Source organism: Octopus sinensis, linkage group LG5 (genome assembly GCF_006345805.1).
Source record: "Octopus sinensis linkage group LG5, ASM634580v1, whole genome shotgun sequence".
Lineage (NCBI taxonomy): Eukaryota > Metazoa > Mollusca > Cephalopoda > Octopoda > Octopodidae > Octopus > Octopus sinensis.
In genome coordinates this window covers 46,820,180-46,837,354 of record NC_043001.1, presented here as the reverse complement: position 1 = coordinate 46,837,354, position 17,175 = coordinate 46,820,180, and the positions used below count along the sequence as shown (strand labels likewise).

The 17,175-nt window shown below is 36.7% G+C and overlaps 1 protein-coding gene across 1 annotated transcript in view; it reads left to right on the top strand.

Moving 5' to 3' along the window:
• The window catches only part of LOC115211928 (tubulin-specific chaperone D), a 63,578-nt gene that overhangs the window by 7,206 nt on the left and 39,197 nt on the right, over positions 1-17,175 (top strand). Inside the window, exons 4-16 of the mRNA XM_029780679.2 lie at positions 59-160; positions 2,113-2,244; positions 2,357-2,495; positions 3,368-3,463; positions 4,194-4,326; positions 6,085-6,230; positions 7,263-7,323; positions 9,871-9,977; positions 11,477-11,539; positions 12,936-13,092; positions 13,908-13,995; positions 14,971-15,056; positions 17,085-17,165. Coding sequence (XP_029636539.2) covers positions 59-160; positions 2,113-2,244; positions 2,357-2,495; positions 3,368-3,463; positions 4,194-4,326; positions 6,085-6,230; positions 7,263-7,323; positions 9,871-9,977; positions 11,477-11,539; positions 12,936-13,092; positions 13,908-13,995; positions 14,971-15,056; positions 17,085-17,165 — 1,391 coding nt within the window. The remainder of the gene's footprint in view (positions 1-58; positions 161-2,112; positions 2,245-2,356; positions 2,496-3,367; positions 3,464-4,193; positions 4,327-6,084; positions 6,231-7,262; positions 7,324-9,870; positions 9,978-11,476; positions 11,540-12,935; positions 13,093-13,907; positions 13,996-14,970; positions 15,057-17,084; positions 17,166-17,175) is intronic.

The following is a 17,175-nucleotide window of genomic DNA, read 5'->3' as shown; positions in this document are numbered from 1 at the left end:
GTACTTTGTTATACTTTATTTCTATATCTATTTTTGTATTTTTCTTTTTTTCTTTTAGATGCGATCTCAGAAACTGCTTGCACGTTACCTCCCTCATGAAGTTACAGATCTCCCATTTGCATTGAAGTTACTCCAGGCACAGGACACTGAAGATAGGACTGTTAGTTATTGCAATACTACATATCTTTTTTCGTCTATTTATCTTTGTCATGTGTAGTAGTTTGACATGTACTGCACCTTTGCTATTGTTTAGCTTCAAGTTAGCTCTGATAGAGAAGGCCTGTGATCAAAAATGTTCGATCTGGGACCATCCTTTCATTTATTCAGGCAGAGTGTATCTTAGTAGAACTACATTATTCAATGAGCTTCTGTGATTTGAAGAAGATTTGGCTGTTATTTCTAGCAAGTTAAGCAGTGATGTGAAGGCTTCATCACTGTAGTTGAAAATGGAGAACTGTTTGATTGCTAATCAAATCATTACCCTCACTGACATCCCTGTGATTCCTTGATACATTCTTGAGATTGAGTTCACAATGTTGACTGGCATGAATCGCCCATGATGTTTTTACCCATTACTATATTAACATGCTGTGTCTAAACCCAACATATCACAACCAGTAGTACATGAAAACAAAATGTTTTCTCCCTGTTTCTTTATTTATCACCTCTACAACAGTTCTATCAACACCACTACTAACTGACCAATCCAATCTGATTTGACCAGCCTCTTCTGCCCTCTGCTTATCATTCTCAAAATGTCCTACTAAACCCACCTGATATTCTATCTCTGTTCATATTGTCTGAACAGTGATTGAAACTGAACACCAAATACAGCAATCTCCTCTGTCTGGGTAGATCCTGAAGGGGTTAAGGGCACTCCTACTCTCTTTGGACTAAAATATTAGAATAAAAAATTGTAGTACAGTGTTATATTTTTGTTTTTGTTTTTACTACTACTCAAATACTTTCCGTTTTTGTGAACCCAGAGAACTACCACTTTCATATTGCACTCATCTTCATTATCACCTTCGCTCTGCTTAATTTTGTTTCATCTGAAATACAGAGACATTTTTCTTTAGTGAGAAAAAGATTTTTTTAATTATAAGTTATGTTTTTGTTGTTTATTCTTGGTCAGTCCTCATCCTACTGACTTGTGAGGAAAGGTATTTCATAGGTACTGTAGATGAGGTAGTTCCTTGCTGTAAATGGTACCATTGTAGGTATGGTGAATTCACATAGATCTAAGAAGCTTCTGCTGCAGGTACATTCCAATTCACTGTATGTTGGCAGTGCAGTGTGGTAGCACTTGCTGATGTAATCAAGTGTCACACTAATGTACAAGTAGTCCACCTACCTCTAAGTACTTCCAACAGTGACTTAAACAGAGAGGGTACAGTCAGAAGAGTAGAGACATCAGACTCGCTACCAAATGCAGACTGGTGAATGCAATTGTCTTCCCAATAGCAACATATGGATGCGAGACCTGGACACTAAAGAAAGCTGACCAGAAGAGAATTAATGCATTCGAGCTTTGGTGTTGGAGAAGACTTTTACGGATTCCATGGACAGCGAGGCTCACCAATGGAGAAGTTCTTAAGCAGATAAGGCCAAAAATGTCGCTAGAAGCTAGGATCACCAAGCATAGATTGGCATATTTCAGTCATATTATGCGGAGAAAATCCCTGGAGAAGGGATTTTCTTGCTCGGAATGGTCAATGGCAAGAGAGGAAGAGTGATACTGGAATGGACATAGCCATTCTGAAAGAAGCGGCCCAGGATAGAACACTGGAGGACACTGATCCAACAAGTAACCAAGAGTCGACTTCGACTGAGCGAATAGATAGATAGATAGATAGATAGATAGATAGATAGATAGATAGATAGATAGTGGATGGTGATATAGCTCACTGCTAAAAGCAAGTACCACACTAGAGTATAGTCTACCTAGTTCTAAATAGGTAGCGCATGGTAATATAACTTACTGCTGGAAACAGTGGCAGCACTGTGACATTTGCTCAGTGTTCTTTTAGCATTTTAAATACTTTTGTAAAAATGACATTGCCCTTAGAATCTTCAGCCTTATCTTGCTTTCTTTCTTTTTTTTCTATCTAGACATGGGAGACCCGTTATATGCTTTTACTGTGGCTCTCTATAGCATGCATGATTCCTTTCGATCTCAATCGTCTTGATACAATGACTGATGGCACCAAGAGTGTTATGGACCAAATATTAGAGCTGTCTCAGGTAAACTTTTATTCTCACAATTTCCTTTTTTATTTTCCCCCAATAGATGTTTTCTCTCACTGTAACCACTGTTTTATCTTCCTCTCTGTATCATTCTTTCCTTCATTTTCAGTCTTATGTCTGTAAATCAGACAAATGCAGAGACGCAGCAGTGTATTTGCTGGCTAAATTCATGACCAGGGATGATGTGAAGAAGAAGCACCTGTCTTCTTACCTGGACTGGACATGCAAGATCATGCATTCATCTAAATGTCAGTAGATATTTGAACTATTATATAATTAAAAACGTTTGTTCCTTGGGTATTTATTGATATAAATGACTGTTTTATTTCACCCTTTGAGGACTTTGCATTTCATTCCTTTGGGACTTCTTATAATTTATTCCTCTAGTACACCTTCATTATTCTAGGCTAACTTGTATTTCATTCCTTCAGAGCATCTTTGTATCTCATTCCTCCAAGGCATTTTATATTTTATTCCACCAGAATTTTACATTTGATCCCAAACCCCATCCAAGATCATTTGTATTTCTTTCTTCCAGTGGCACTTCCACTTTGATCCTGAGGGAAGACTATGCATTGGTTTCCTCCAATGGGTGACTTTATATTTCATTCCTCCTGTAGTGGAATGAGTGTGGACAAAAATCTGAGTAGAACTTTTTGTGTTCATCATCATCATTTAACGTCCATTGTCCATACTGGCATGGGTTGGACGGTTTGACCAGGGCTGGTAAGCTGAGGGGCTGCACCAGACTTCAGTCTAATTTGGCATGATTTCTACAGCTGGATGTCCTTCCTAATGCCAACCACTCCAAGAGTGCAATGGGTGTTTTTACATGCCATCAACATAGGTGCCAGTTGTGTGACACCATTATCTGCCTTGACTACAATTTCACTTAGTTTGGTGGGTTTTCTTTTGAAGCATTGCACATTGCTAATGGTTTCACTTATTTGTCATTGCCTCTGTGAGGCCCAATACTTGAAAGGTACTTCTTACATGCCACTGGTAAGGGTGTCAGTTACATGACACTGGTATGTTAAATAAAAACAATATATGTATATATATATCATTTATGGTAAATTAAATGTTGATCCTACTTTTTATTCATCTCCCTTCTCTCTAGTGGAAGAAATGGATGGAAAGAACCCAGTTGTTGGCATTATTTGGAATTTAGCATTGCTGCTTAAATATGGTAAACGAGAGGATTTATTGGAACATGGCAAGTACTCTTTCACTAAATTTCCTTGTTATATTTTTCCTTTCTTATTTTGGATCTATTTTTGCTGTACTAATAGTTAATAGTTTAGATATTTGCATGTATTATTATTTAGTCCCTGATCAAGCTGGCCTGTGATTAGAGACATTCCAGTCATAATCATCTTGTCTATTTTTTAAAAGGTTATCAAGGACTACATTATCAAGTGTATTCTTTTTGTTATTTAGACTAGGCCAACTATGATCAAGTAAAACAATGATCAAAACATTTCAACCCATGACTGTTATTCTGTTATTTTTCCTTCTGACTTAATATATCTAGGACTACAATATTCAAAGTAGCCTTTCTTTTCTTTAAAATTAGAGTATGACACACAAGAGATTAGACTGCTATGTCCAGCATGTTGAGTGACCTTTTTTGACTCAGAGATATTTACACTGAACTGTGATGTGACAAGACACCAAGGGGTTGTTGTTAATTTTTTAGCTCAGGTCAACGTTTGTTAAGCAGGTTTATGATCAGAGGCATTCCAGCTATGACTATCTCATCTTTTTTTTCAATTGTCAATTTCCAATTTCTACTCACAACCCATTGCTTGTAAATATTCCAATAGCTTACTCCATGCCATAGGCCTTTTCTGGTGGAACTGACAGGGGCTGTACAACAGCAACAACTATATCTAAAATTATTTTCAGGCAGATTCTGTTTATTGATTCTATGCCTTCCTTTACAGCTGGTTACTTACTAAAGAATTTCTCAGCTTGTTCTCTGAGCTTCACTGGTGATACATTAATGAGAAAAGCCAAGATTAAGTTCCTTCAGAGACTAGGATTAATTTTCCTAAAAAGTAGAGTAGCATCATGGCGGTAAGTGGTATTTTATTTTCAGTTTTATTTGCATCATTTTGAACATTATCAATTGCAAATGTTTCCTTCATCTTGCTAGCCCGTAAGAGGTTTGTTATGGTTTTCCTTCCAAATGGGATTATATGCACATTTGCATGTATATATGAACATACATAGTTCTGGTTTGGCATGGTTTTTATGGCTGGATGTCTTTGCTAATGCCAACCCTTTCATGTGTGTTTGATATATACATATATATATACATTCACACACACACACACACACACATACATACATACATATATATATATATATATATATAATGTATCTAGGATTCTATATATCATAATTCACTAATTCTCCCCTATGTACTGTGACCTCTTCCACCCCCTACACTACATGTCTCTCACTCTCCCTCCCCAGTCTTGCACTTTTTACACACCTACCTTCACCTATCATCTCCATATCTCTCATCCTTACCCTATTGTCAGTTTTATTATTCTGCTGTTCCCATCCATTCTGTACTGTTAGTCATCACCTCCTCTCCCCTGTGCCACTTTTATTGACATCCATCCCTAAATTTTATCACTTTTCCCCAAACTCATATTTACTATCAACTACCCCTCCACCCTTATTCTCCATTCACTACATTCACTCGTACCCACTGCCATCTCCTCTACACTCTTGCAGTCTTTGTCAGTCTTCTGTTCCCACATTCTCTTTTGTTCACCTTATACCTTGAGGGTACACTTTCACATCTGATCATCAATACCCCATCATCATGATGTTTTTCTTTCCAGCTCTATCTCAATTACTCTTACTCAATCTTAAGTAATGCAGGCTAGCCATTTATCTCCTCTATAACAAAAAATATATTCCTTTCCTTTACAATACCTAGCATAAAGCATCCTCCTCCTCTACTATACTCTATCTCAATGCATGGTGATTTCACTCCTGCGTGTGCTACACACAAAAAAAACCTCACCTCACTACACTCTGTAAAGTGGTTGGTGTTAGGAAGAGTATCCAGCTACAGAAAGCATACCAAAGCAGATATTAGAGTACGGCCCAATCTTCTGATTCAGTAAATCCTGTTAATCTGTCCAACCCATCTCAGCATGGAAGATGGACATTAAATGGTAATACATATATATGTGTGTGTGTATATCTTGATGTAGTCAGCTATATGGAGCCCCTCTAGCTGTATACTATAATATTTACAGGAAGGAGATATTTGCCCATGGTGCCATGGCGTAGGACTGAACCTGAAAACCATGTGGTTGGGAAGCAAACTTCTTACCAAACATCCATACACAATGTGTCTTAGTTCTTGTTTTTTTATTTTTTTAGCTTACAGATCATTATTTGCTAACAGTTTTTATCATTTGCTAAAAATCTTTGTTAGTATTATTAATCTTTTCTGCTATAGACACACGGCCTGAAATTTTGTGGTCCCAGTGCTCGACTGGTGCTTAGGTTATTGGCCTGGAAAGGATAAAAAGTAAAATCGACCTCAGCAGAATTTGAACTCAAACTGCACAGATGGACGAAATGCCACTGAGCATTTCGTCCACCAAAGTTTGCATCCCTATAAATTCTTCTTTCCTTGTCATGATGTTGGGCAAGTTTAAAAAATTCAAAACCATCTTAATTTTTATTAGGCATGACAATTTTTCCATTCTTTTTTCTTGTTCCTCACAGGTTCTTCCTATGAGAACTCCTGCCATAGTACACTGTACCTTCCAATATTCTTTTTTAATTTTCTGTTTTGTCTTGTAGCTATGCCAGAGGTTGTCGATCAATTGCAGTAAATTTAGCTACTGATGTAAAAATGTCTTCAGTTCAGCCAGCATTTGTAGACACACCCACTGAGAGTGAGGACAATGAAGAGTATGATATACCTGAAGAGATGGAAGAAATAATTGGTCAGTTATTCAACATACTACTACTGTTAATGATATTGTAATTAAACAATTATTACATCACTTATTCATATCTCTCATTTCTAACTGTCATATGACATATTCAACGGAGAAAGGCTTTTATATGACCTTCTTGGGCAACTGCCACATAAGCTTAATACATCAACATTGACCAATCAAGTTGTATATTAACAGATAGCATTCTGAGCCACATTCCTACTTTAAAAACAAACTATTTTTATAGAAAACAGCCAGAATTGACATAGTTCACAACACAACTCCCTATATTATACACTTTGGAAATCTAATGTGAAACTGGTCATGATTAGATTCTTATTAATTCTAATATATTCTCTGTGCACCTTCAACTGTATATCTTATATTCCTCTACCTTTTTAGATTAATAACAATTTATATATATACTAGCTGAGTATCTTGTTGCTGGGCAATTATCACAATAGAATACTTTTGTAGATTTTTGGAGTGGCACACCCACATAATTGCTTCCATTTTGACTGGGAATTTTCAAATTTTTTTTTCTTGACCACACTCTTGCAAATGATGGGAGGAAGGTTTTTATGAAAAAAAAAAATTTTTATTTATGAAACCCCGCCCCCTCCAAACCGATTTTGTCCATTTTTTTTTTTCACTACTCACTTAAAAACAATGGGAGCAAATCGCCCCCAGGACTTATTCTATCAGTCTCTTTTGCTGAACTGCTAAGTTATGGGGACATAAACACACCAACTTCGGTGTCAAGTGATGGTGGAGGGACAAACACAGACACATAAATACACACATACATATATATTTCGTCTTCCAGATCCACACACAAGGCTTTGGTCAGCCTGAGGCTATAGTAGAAGACACTTGCCCAAGGTGCCACGCAGTGGGACTGAACCCAGAACCATGGGGTTGGGAAGCAAGTTTCTTACCACGTAGCAACTCAGCCATACTTCATACAATATAAATAAGTACTTGTAATCAAATAGGCATAAATCTGCTGTTGTTATTATATCAACTATTGTGTTATAGAGCAACTTCTGAATGGACTCAAGGACAATGACACAGTGGTACGATGGTCAGCTGCTAAAGGGTATGTTGTCTTTTAATCTTTGTTCTTTTACTAATTTCTGACATCGGACTACAGCTATGCTGCAATATTGTCTCCAAGGATTTTTTAGTCAATTATATTGACTTCAGTACTTGGGTACTTATTTTATTAACCTCTAATTATTGAATTAATTTCACATATCGGAAATCTACTTTTTTTTTTGTTTCTTTTTAGTGTATATGTCATATATACACAAATATCAGATGTAGTGTGCAAGAGAGGAGACTGTGCTGGTATGGCTATGTAATGCATATGAATGAGGACAGTTGCATCTAGAGGTACCGATCTCTAATTGTAGAGAGAACATGTGGGAAGGGTAGACCTAGGAAGACATGGGATGAAGTGGTGAGAAAGGATCTAGAAACATTGAGACTCACAGAGGGGTTTGCTGTGCTTGAAAAGACATGTCAAGCTAAGTAAAAGCATAGTTGCCCTTGCACACGGGCTTATCCCTTACAACCCTCTCCAGCTGGGCATCCCTAATCTTATGGGCTCATAAGTACGGGTACCACATAAAAAGCACTCAGTACTGGTGTTGCATAAAAGCACCCAGCATGCTCTGTAAAGTGGTTGGCATTAGGAAGGGCATCCAGCTGTAGAAACCATGTCTAAACAGACATGGAGCCTGAATAGTCTTTCAGCTGGTCATCTCCTGTCAAACTGTCTAACCCATGCCAGCATGGAAAACAGATGTTAAATTATGATCACACACATACACAGCTGGCTTCAGTCTAGTGTGTCTACTAAATTTCATTCACAAGTATACTGGCATGGTTGTGTGATTAAAAAGTTTGCCTTGCAAACATGATTTCATATTCAATTTAACTGTACAACACCTTGGGTAAGCATCTCCAACATCAGGTTGAACAATACCTTGTAAGTAGAATTTAGGAGATGAAAACTGTGTGAGAACTTTTTGTATTCAGAATACCAAAAGGTAAATAACTTATTATTTCATCAACAGAAACAAAAGGAAGTCTATTGTATGTGTATGAGTTTCTACTTTTAAATAAGCAACTTCATTTCATTCAAATACAACTGTCACAATAGTTTATATAAATTTTCTGGAGACAAAAATTTATTCACACATATATTTTTGCTGGGATACACGAAGGAAAAACAACGTAGTATTTCATGGATTACATCTCAAAATCTATGTCAAATGCATTCAATTGAAAACTAAACTAAACATAAAGGTATAATTAGAATGCTTTCATATGTTGACCAGTTGATGTTTTGATCTGGAGCCACATACCAAATAGGCAAGAATTTCTTATCTGGCCAACAAATATGCTGATGCAGAGCACCTCTAACATATCTAAGTTCTCCTGAGTGCTACAATGTTGGCTAGTCTTTGGAATGTGATTTTAGTTATATATGTCGGAGTCACCAGGAAAGATCCTTAGAAATCATAAGACTTAATAGTGTTAGTGACTGTTAAAGTTTTAGTTACATGTTGACTAGGGAATATGCGATACAAAATTATTCCTTTGATATTCCAGTCATTGTCTTTATTCTATTAAAAGATATTAAATTATTGTGTTACCAGGATGTTCTTGAGAATTCTGTTCACAATGCCAAGCAGTGTTGTGATGTCTTGGTTGCATTCAAACAACATTTGTTTGCAGAAGGTTAGAGAAGAGTGAAGACTGGTATTCTTTATAAAGTGAACAGTGTTAGATGTTACAAGAAGTAGGTTGTTGTTACAATACAGGAAGAAGAGTGTGGGGTCAAAACTATACCAAGGGACATATTAGTTTTAATAGTCTAAGTCAGAGATTTCTGCCAATGTACATTATAATGTCACTGACTACTTCCAGTACATAAGAGAAATGAATGAGTAATAAGATTCTTATACCAAACATGATGAAATATCTAATTCTCTTCTGTTGTATGCTGTACTATGGCACATACATTAAAATTTAGTTTTTATAAGTGTTTACAGTTAAATACAGTTGTTGTTTAATCCTAGGTCAATGCAGATGAGCAGAACTATGTTCAAAGGCATCCCATTCATGACAACCACATCCTTTCTCTCAAACATTATGTATCAAGGATTACATGGTAAGATGTAATTTAAGGGAGATACACTATTATTTCTAGCAAGTCTAGTGACCAGGTAGAGCCTTCTTCATTGACACGTGATACAAAAATTAATAGTACAGGTAACACAACTTAACATTAAAATAGTAGAATTGATGAAGGACAAAATACCTTGTGGCACAGTATTCAATGAGGAAGCATACAGTACCTGAGGAGAGGCTATTCTTAAATTGGCTCATTGTAGATTTTTCAGAATCTGAAAGGTATTGAGGAATTGAAGAAAAGATTACTGGACTAGAAGGGAAGTGGGAAGAAACACTGATGCATAGATGGTAATACCTGGCTATATATTGACTTGGATTTTAGTTATATCAAAGTGCTTTGCTATACACTGATATTGATCTTAGTGTCTGGCCATACATCTTTTCTTCAATAAACTCAAAATATCTATTGCTCTGTCTGTGCTACTACATTTGTTGCTTTCAGGATTGGACGCATCACTGGACGACTGCCCAAAGAGTTGGCAGATGAAGTTGTAGGTTCTATTCTAGTCTTGTTTTCAAACATGGAAGGAGAATTTGCTTGGCATGGAGGTAAGGAAACCAGTAGATCTTTTTATGCAACTTTTTTTTTTCCCTGAGATTTGTTTATTTCATCAGTGCTTATCAAGACTGACTTGAGTGACCTAATGGAGCAAAGGTCATTTCAGTTACTAGATTATGGGGCCAGTAGTAGTGGTAGTGCTTGTGGAGCCACAAGAGGTATGGTGCTTCTGTGGCCACTAATAATGTGTTTGAGGTCACTAGTGGTATAGTGGTTGAGAGGTCACTAATGGTGTAGTGGTTGCATGACCACCAGTGGTATAGTGGTTGTGTGGTCACTAGTGATACAGTGGTTGTCTCAGTGAGTGAAAACTTGCACGTCAAACAGCTGTCCATTTCCTCTATTTGTTAAAGAAAATGGGTCTGTAAAAGAGACATCTTTTAACTCAGGCTTATAAATAATCCTTTCTTCTATAGGCACAAGGCATGAAATTTTAGGGGAGTGGGCTATTTAATTACTTCTACCCTAGTTCTGAACTAATACTTATTTTATCAACCCAGAAAGGATGATGGGCAAAGCTGATCTTGATGGAACTTGAACTCAGAACATGATAAATCAGAAGAAATACTGTTAAGCATGCCTTTCAAGCTTATAAATAACATCACAATATTATTAAAATACCTTGTATGACTTTTCTATTTGCTATTATGGCTGCTATGGTCACTGCTGGTGCCAACACCAATTTCTTGTATGGATACAAGGCTGTTAATTGTCCAAAGGTGTAGATGATTGATTGAAGTGGTTATAGTATATGACTGTTATTTATTTAATCAATCCTATGAAGTGAAAAGAAATGTTAACCACGAAAGAATTTAAACTTTGTATGTAAAAAGAAAAGATTAAGTACCAGAAACCATCTAACCTAGTGCTCTTCTATTTCTGTCATACCATCTTCCTTTCTGACTATTGTTGATTGACTTATTTGTCAGTGTATTTCTAAAAGGCTGGGTCAGACTGGAGAAGATTTGAATTCAGAATGTGTCGAACACTAAATGTTGCTTAGCAGTTAATCACTGATCTGGTAATGATAATAGTGAATGGCAAAATCAACAGACAAAATTGTCTTGCAGTATTTACCAATATCCCTTTGTTTTTGCATTCCAATTCTACTGACGTCAATATTGCCTTTCATTTACCTGAGGTTTATAAAATAAGTACCAGTCAGGAACTGAGATGAATGAATGAACTACACATCTTTCCCCAAACCTTTGCATTTTCTGGCCTTGTGGTAAAGTTACAATTACCTTATTATTGTTGCTACTAAGGTGGTGGATAGCAAAATTAGTAGTATGGTGGACAGAAAGTGTTTATTTTATCAGTCACCTCCAGGACTGATAAAAAAAAATGCAAGAAATATACTAGTCAGATCAGTTCACAATACCTCATCCTCTAGAAAATTGTGACCTTTACCAATAAACGAAATTACTGCTATTGTTTATATTTCCAGTTAAATTCTCTTTCCATCACATATGACATTTCTATTTATCAGGTTGTATGGCATTAGCAGAACTTGGGCGACGAGGTCTTTTGCTTCCACAGCGTTTACCTGAAGGTGAGTTCTGCATGATTAATTTATTTTATATTTCATTTATTCTTTTAATTTTTTAAATGATTTTGTCAGAATAGGAAGATAGCACCCATGATCTTTTTCAGGGTCTTTTGAGATTGGTAGGAAGAGGGATGGAAGGAGAAAGAAACCACAGCTGTTGCATTACTGCAATACATCAAGAAAGTGAATTATCCCCAAACTGGAGACATCACAAGTGTTCAGAACAGAGTGGTACTCAAGAACCAGGTTGTGGTATTAAACTGGGCGAGAGATTAGGTCTATCACTCAAGAACCTATACAATTAACCAAATATACTTCTGCATATATTTCATCTTCCCAATTTCACCTACAAGGATTTTGCTAATCTGAAGCTATTGTAGAAAACACCTGCTCAAAGTGCTGTATTGTGGGATCAAACCCAGAATTACACAGATATCAAGCCAATGTCTTCAACATATTGTTACTTGTTTGATTGTGAGCAATTTTTTTTTTAGGTAGAGTTAGAGTAAGGACTTGTTGGAAAACATTTAGAGAGCAGGTGCTGATTTTGAAAACAATGGGTATCTCTCTCTCTCTTTCTCTCCATGTAAAAGATAGAAAGTATGAAACATTTGTAAGACATAGATGCTATATGATAATACAACATGAAGCATTGAATAATAAAAATGTTTGAGTGTGGAGAGAAATGAAGACAGTATGATCTTTAGGACGTGTAATGTTAACTGTCATGAAGGGCAGGGCACAAGTGACTTGTGATGTTATTGGGCAATGAATTCTAAATGAATGTCTTATGCTGTTAGTGAAACTGAGAGAAAAATTTGGAGGTAAAGACATTGGTTGATGTACAGAGATAATTTTGATGTTAATGAGTGATGATGAGTGCTGAGTGAAAAGGTGTGATATGTGCTGCCAGTGGTAGAAGTCTAAAGATTTTAGATGTAGTATGGTCAGATCTGAGGTCAGAAGAGATGACAGATGACTAAACACTGTGAAGACTGACATTGAAAGGCTGATGATGCTTATTGGTGATTTCTGAATACTTTCAAAATAAGATATACTAAAATTAGATCTAGTACAGATGCTAAATTATTTTGTTAGACCCATTGGTGTCAACCGAATAGACTAAGCAATCTTTGTCTATAAAGGAAGTCTTCAGGCTTAAGAAATTGTCCTAAATGATAAAAGTAATGATGATGCCGGCAGTAGTGGTGATCAACAACAATCATTCTTAAGAGTCTTTAGTGTCTTACAGAATAAGTAGAATACCAGACAAAATACCATGCTGTACTTATTTACATCTCTTTCATTTATTATTTCACCATGGTTGTTTGTGTGCCTTTCCTTTCATACACCACTGCTTTTATTTACATGTCTCCTTTTTTGATGTTTCTGTTTACAGTGATGTCGGTCGTGCGTGAAACATTGCGATATGATGTGCGTCATGGAAAGACTTCTGTAGGTGCCCCAGTGCGTGATGCAGCCTGCTACATCAGCTGGTCTTTTGCACGGGCATATGATCCAAAGGAAATGAGCCCCTATGTTCAGCAGCTAGCTTCGTAAGTGTTTTATTCAGTCCCATTCAATCTCCTTCCTGTCTGTTCCATTTTGCACCATGACACTTGAACTCTACATTGCACCACTTGTTTTCTTTCCCTATTGCAAGTTACTTGGTGACCCTGCCAGTGCTAGGTGCCACGTAAAAAGCACCCAGTCCACACTGTAAAGTGGTTGGCATTTGGAAGGGAATCCAGCTGTAAAACTCATGCCAAAACTAACCTTTCTTGTGCTGGTGCCATGTAAAAAGTACTCAGTCCACTCTGTTTGGTTGAAAGGGCATCCAGCCATAAAAACCATGGCAAAACGGACACAGAAGTTTGGTGTAGTCTTCTACCTGGTCAGCTCCTGTCAAACTGTCCAACCCATGTCAGCATGGAAAACAGACATTAAATGATGATGATGATGATGTTTCTATTCTTCTTTCTGCTACATTCTATATAACTCTACACTACACTAATATGCTCCATTTTATTATGCTCTAAGCCACACTATAGTACATATGTCATACAACTTCTCTATAATACATTTCCTCACTATTACATATGTTGTTACATATATTCATATATATAAGGTTATGTTGGCTATTGTAATTCTAGATCACAGATTTGCTAAGTAACAGCAACAATAACAATCACCTTACACAACATCCCTGAAATATACCACACTACATTTCCACACATTATGCTTAAAAAACTCTGATATAAAATCTCCTATACTTCCTCACTGTAGCATACATAACCAAATACTGCATCACCTCAAATGTAACTTGTTCAAAGTTCTAATGTATTATTGTTCTGCTCTTGTATGTTGACAGTTCTCTACTGATTGCTGCAGTCTTTGATCGTCAGAGCTGTATAAGGAAAGCTGCAGCAGCAGCCTTCCAGGAGAATGTTGGTCGACAGGTGAGGAAATAATTGTTTCAAAATCCCTCTTTCTCCCTCCTCTTCCTCACCTTAATGTTCTCTCTTTCCACTATCTCTCTCCATCACATTTCACTCCCGTCTATCTCACTATTCATTCTGTCATCTATCAGTCTGTTTCTATGCCTCTCTGTTTGTCTGTATATTATATGTCTTTTTAATCAACGTATTTCTCAATCAGCCTGTAAACATTCATTTATCAATCTTATTTATATACTATCTACTTGGTTTCTGATCTCTCTATCCATATATCGTAGCTCAATATTTCAATGCTCCAAGCCACTCCTTCAACCACATTTTGCTTTGTGAAGACACTTTGCACTATGGCTCATCCTTAGCCTGCAAACACAGAGAAAAATTACCTTATTTTTACTTGAGGTAACTTCCTTGTTTACAGGCATTAATCTAGTTGACTTTGCCCTCTTGAACTTGTTTGCAGTTTGAAAATACCTATTCAGAGTGTTCAGGTAGTTAATTGTGTGCATATGCATTAACAATGTTGTTGGACCCTAATTACTTTCACTTAGTCTCCCTGCCTTATTCACCCTTCCCTTTCAGAAACCCACAAACACACTCTCTCTCTCTCTCCCCTCTTCTCAGTGTAATGAGTTCCAGCATTTAATTTTTCTCTGATGCAGGGGCTTCTGCTTTAAGTATTAAACTTCTCTTTCTCACAGCAAAATAATTTGTATTGTATCTGTGTCTGTATGTCTCTGCACTTCTGTGTCTGAATATGTGTATCTGTCAGTCTGTTGGTCTTCCTGCATTTATCTGTCTGCATGTCTCCCTGTTTCTCTATCTGCTTGTGTGTCTGGCATCATAGTGAGTGAAGATTTAGTTTCCAACCATTTTAACTCCATAGACACCAGGCATACACATTAACCCTTACAGATCATTCACATATGCATTTTCATCCAATTATCTACATTTTAATTAATTCATTTTCTTAATTGTTAGGGGTCCTTTCCTCATGGCATTGATATAGTCACTGTGGTTGACTACTACAGTGTTGGCAGTCTGCAAAACTGTTATCTAAACCTAAGGTAAGTGATAACAACAATTACATACACCAAGCCTTGATTTCATGTTGTAATAGATTTAAACAATAAATTCTATATGGCTGCTTAGGCTAAAAATGCATATTTCTATCAGTCATAACACTCACAAATGGGACATGACTCTTTCAGGTCCCCACTGACTAAGTCCATGCCATATTATTCCTTTCAGGCATTTCTGATGATTGCCAAAGCTGGTTTTCGACTTCTTGTATGAAACCTATTGGTAATTTGGCTGTCATAAGATTGTAATATAGTATTATGATGGTCTCTCTCATTGCTGGCTGCACCAGGCTCCAATCTCGATCTGGCAGAGTTTCTACAGCTGGAAGAGCATCCAGCTGTAGAAACTCTGCCAGATCAAGATTGGAGCCTGGTGCATCCATCTGGTTCACCAGTCCTCAGTCCAATCCATGCTAGCATGGAAAGCGGACATTAAACGATGATGATGATGATGTATGAGTGTTCAGCTTTTGCCAAATGACCTGCAAAAATGATTTGTTTTTAGTGATCAAATGTATGTGCCATACATTAGCTCACTCCCTTCATCAAAATGGCATTACCTGGAAAAGTGCATGGTGTATAACACACCAGTTGTCAAAGTGATCAAAAATCAACATGAAATGAAGTATTTTGCTCAAGAATACAACACACTACCCACTCTAGCAATTGAAACCACAATTTTATGATCAACACCCTAACCACTAGGCTATGCATCCTCACTATAGTATTATATCAATAATAATAATAATAATAATAATAATAATATAGCCATTCTATTACTTAATATATGAGTACTTTTTTCTGACTCCTGGATTTTTAAACAACTCCCATGCTTCCATGTGATGTAGAATATATTGCAATAGGACACTTATAACTTGAGCTCTGTAGCTGCTAACTTTGGCAGTGTGCTCTTTATAGTCGTTAAAAAATTAATAATATATACATATTATATCTTTTTTGCCACTATGAAATTGTATAACTTTGGATACTCTCCAACTAAAAAAAAAATATCAAAGCTCTATCTAATGAGTTCTACAGGAAGATGCTAATAGAGATGATGATCGACCTGGTCAAGTGTATGAGATGGAAAGCATTCTTTTTACAACCATGTACAATCACCAGCAGATTCTGAGCACTTTGACATTAAGTCTAGAAAGTTTCCACTCAGGATCATGGAACTGAAAACCTTTGAAGCTGACCTCTTGAACATCATATCACAGCTGAGCTTCCATAAGTCTTCTATTCCTGTCCAAAATAAATTTATGACAGATATTCGTAAACATAAGCCTTGTAATAGGGATTTACTCTTTTCAGATAAAACTAAGAATTTATATAAGGTAAATAAATAATATATACTAGCACATATGTGTATATGACCAGACATGATTTTAAAATTTAGCCTTTCCCACCATCCCACTTCTCAACATGCCCATACCATACCTCTAACCCATCCTGCATCTGACAGTTTAAAAAGTGGTGGTATCTTTGTAGTGTTGGTAGTAGTATAAGAAGATAGGGTGTGATTTGAAGGCAATTTCACTACTAATTCTTGCAGGGCAAGAAAAAAGGTAAAGATTCCCATGATAGTGGTTGTGTTGATACTGTTGGTGGTATGGTGATGATGTTTTACCCTAGGTCAGCACTGATCAAGCAAACCCATGATCAAAGGTTTTCTACATGTGATCACCCTGTCTCGTATTCAGAAATAGTATCTAAGATTACATTATTCAGTGAGCCCTTCCTTCCTGAAAGGCCACGATTTTAGGGAGATTTGGTTACTATTTTTAGTGATGACAAAGCTGCTTGTTGTAGTAACAGTGGTGTTGGCATGTATGGTGACAAAGAGAATGTCATTTGTGACAATGGATGGAAGTGATAGCATAGGTGTCAGGAGAGATGGTGGTGGTGTTATTTAGCTGATTGAAGAGGTTCCAGCTATGACCATCCTGTCTTTAGCGGCAGCATGGCTCTTGGTGATTATGTTGATGATATAAAGATGATGTTCTCTTTCAGTATTATCCTTGCCCAATACCCTGAATACCGGTTTCACTTAATTGATCATCTTGTAGACATCAAGATAATGCATTGGGATGTGTGAGTATTC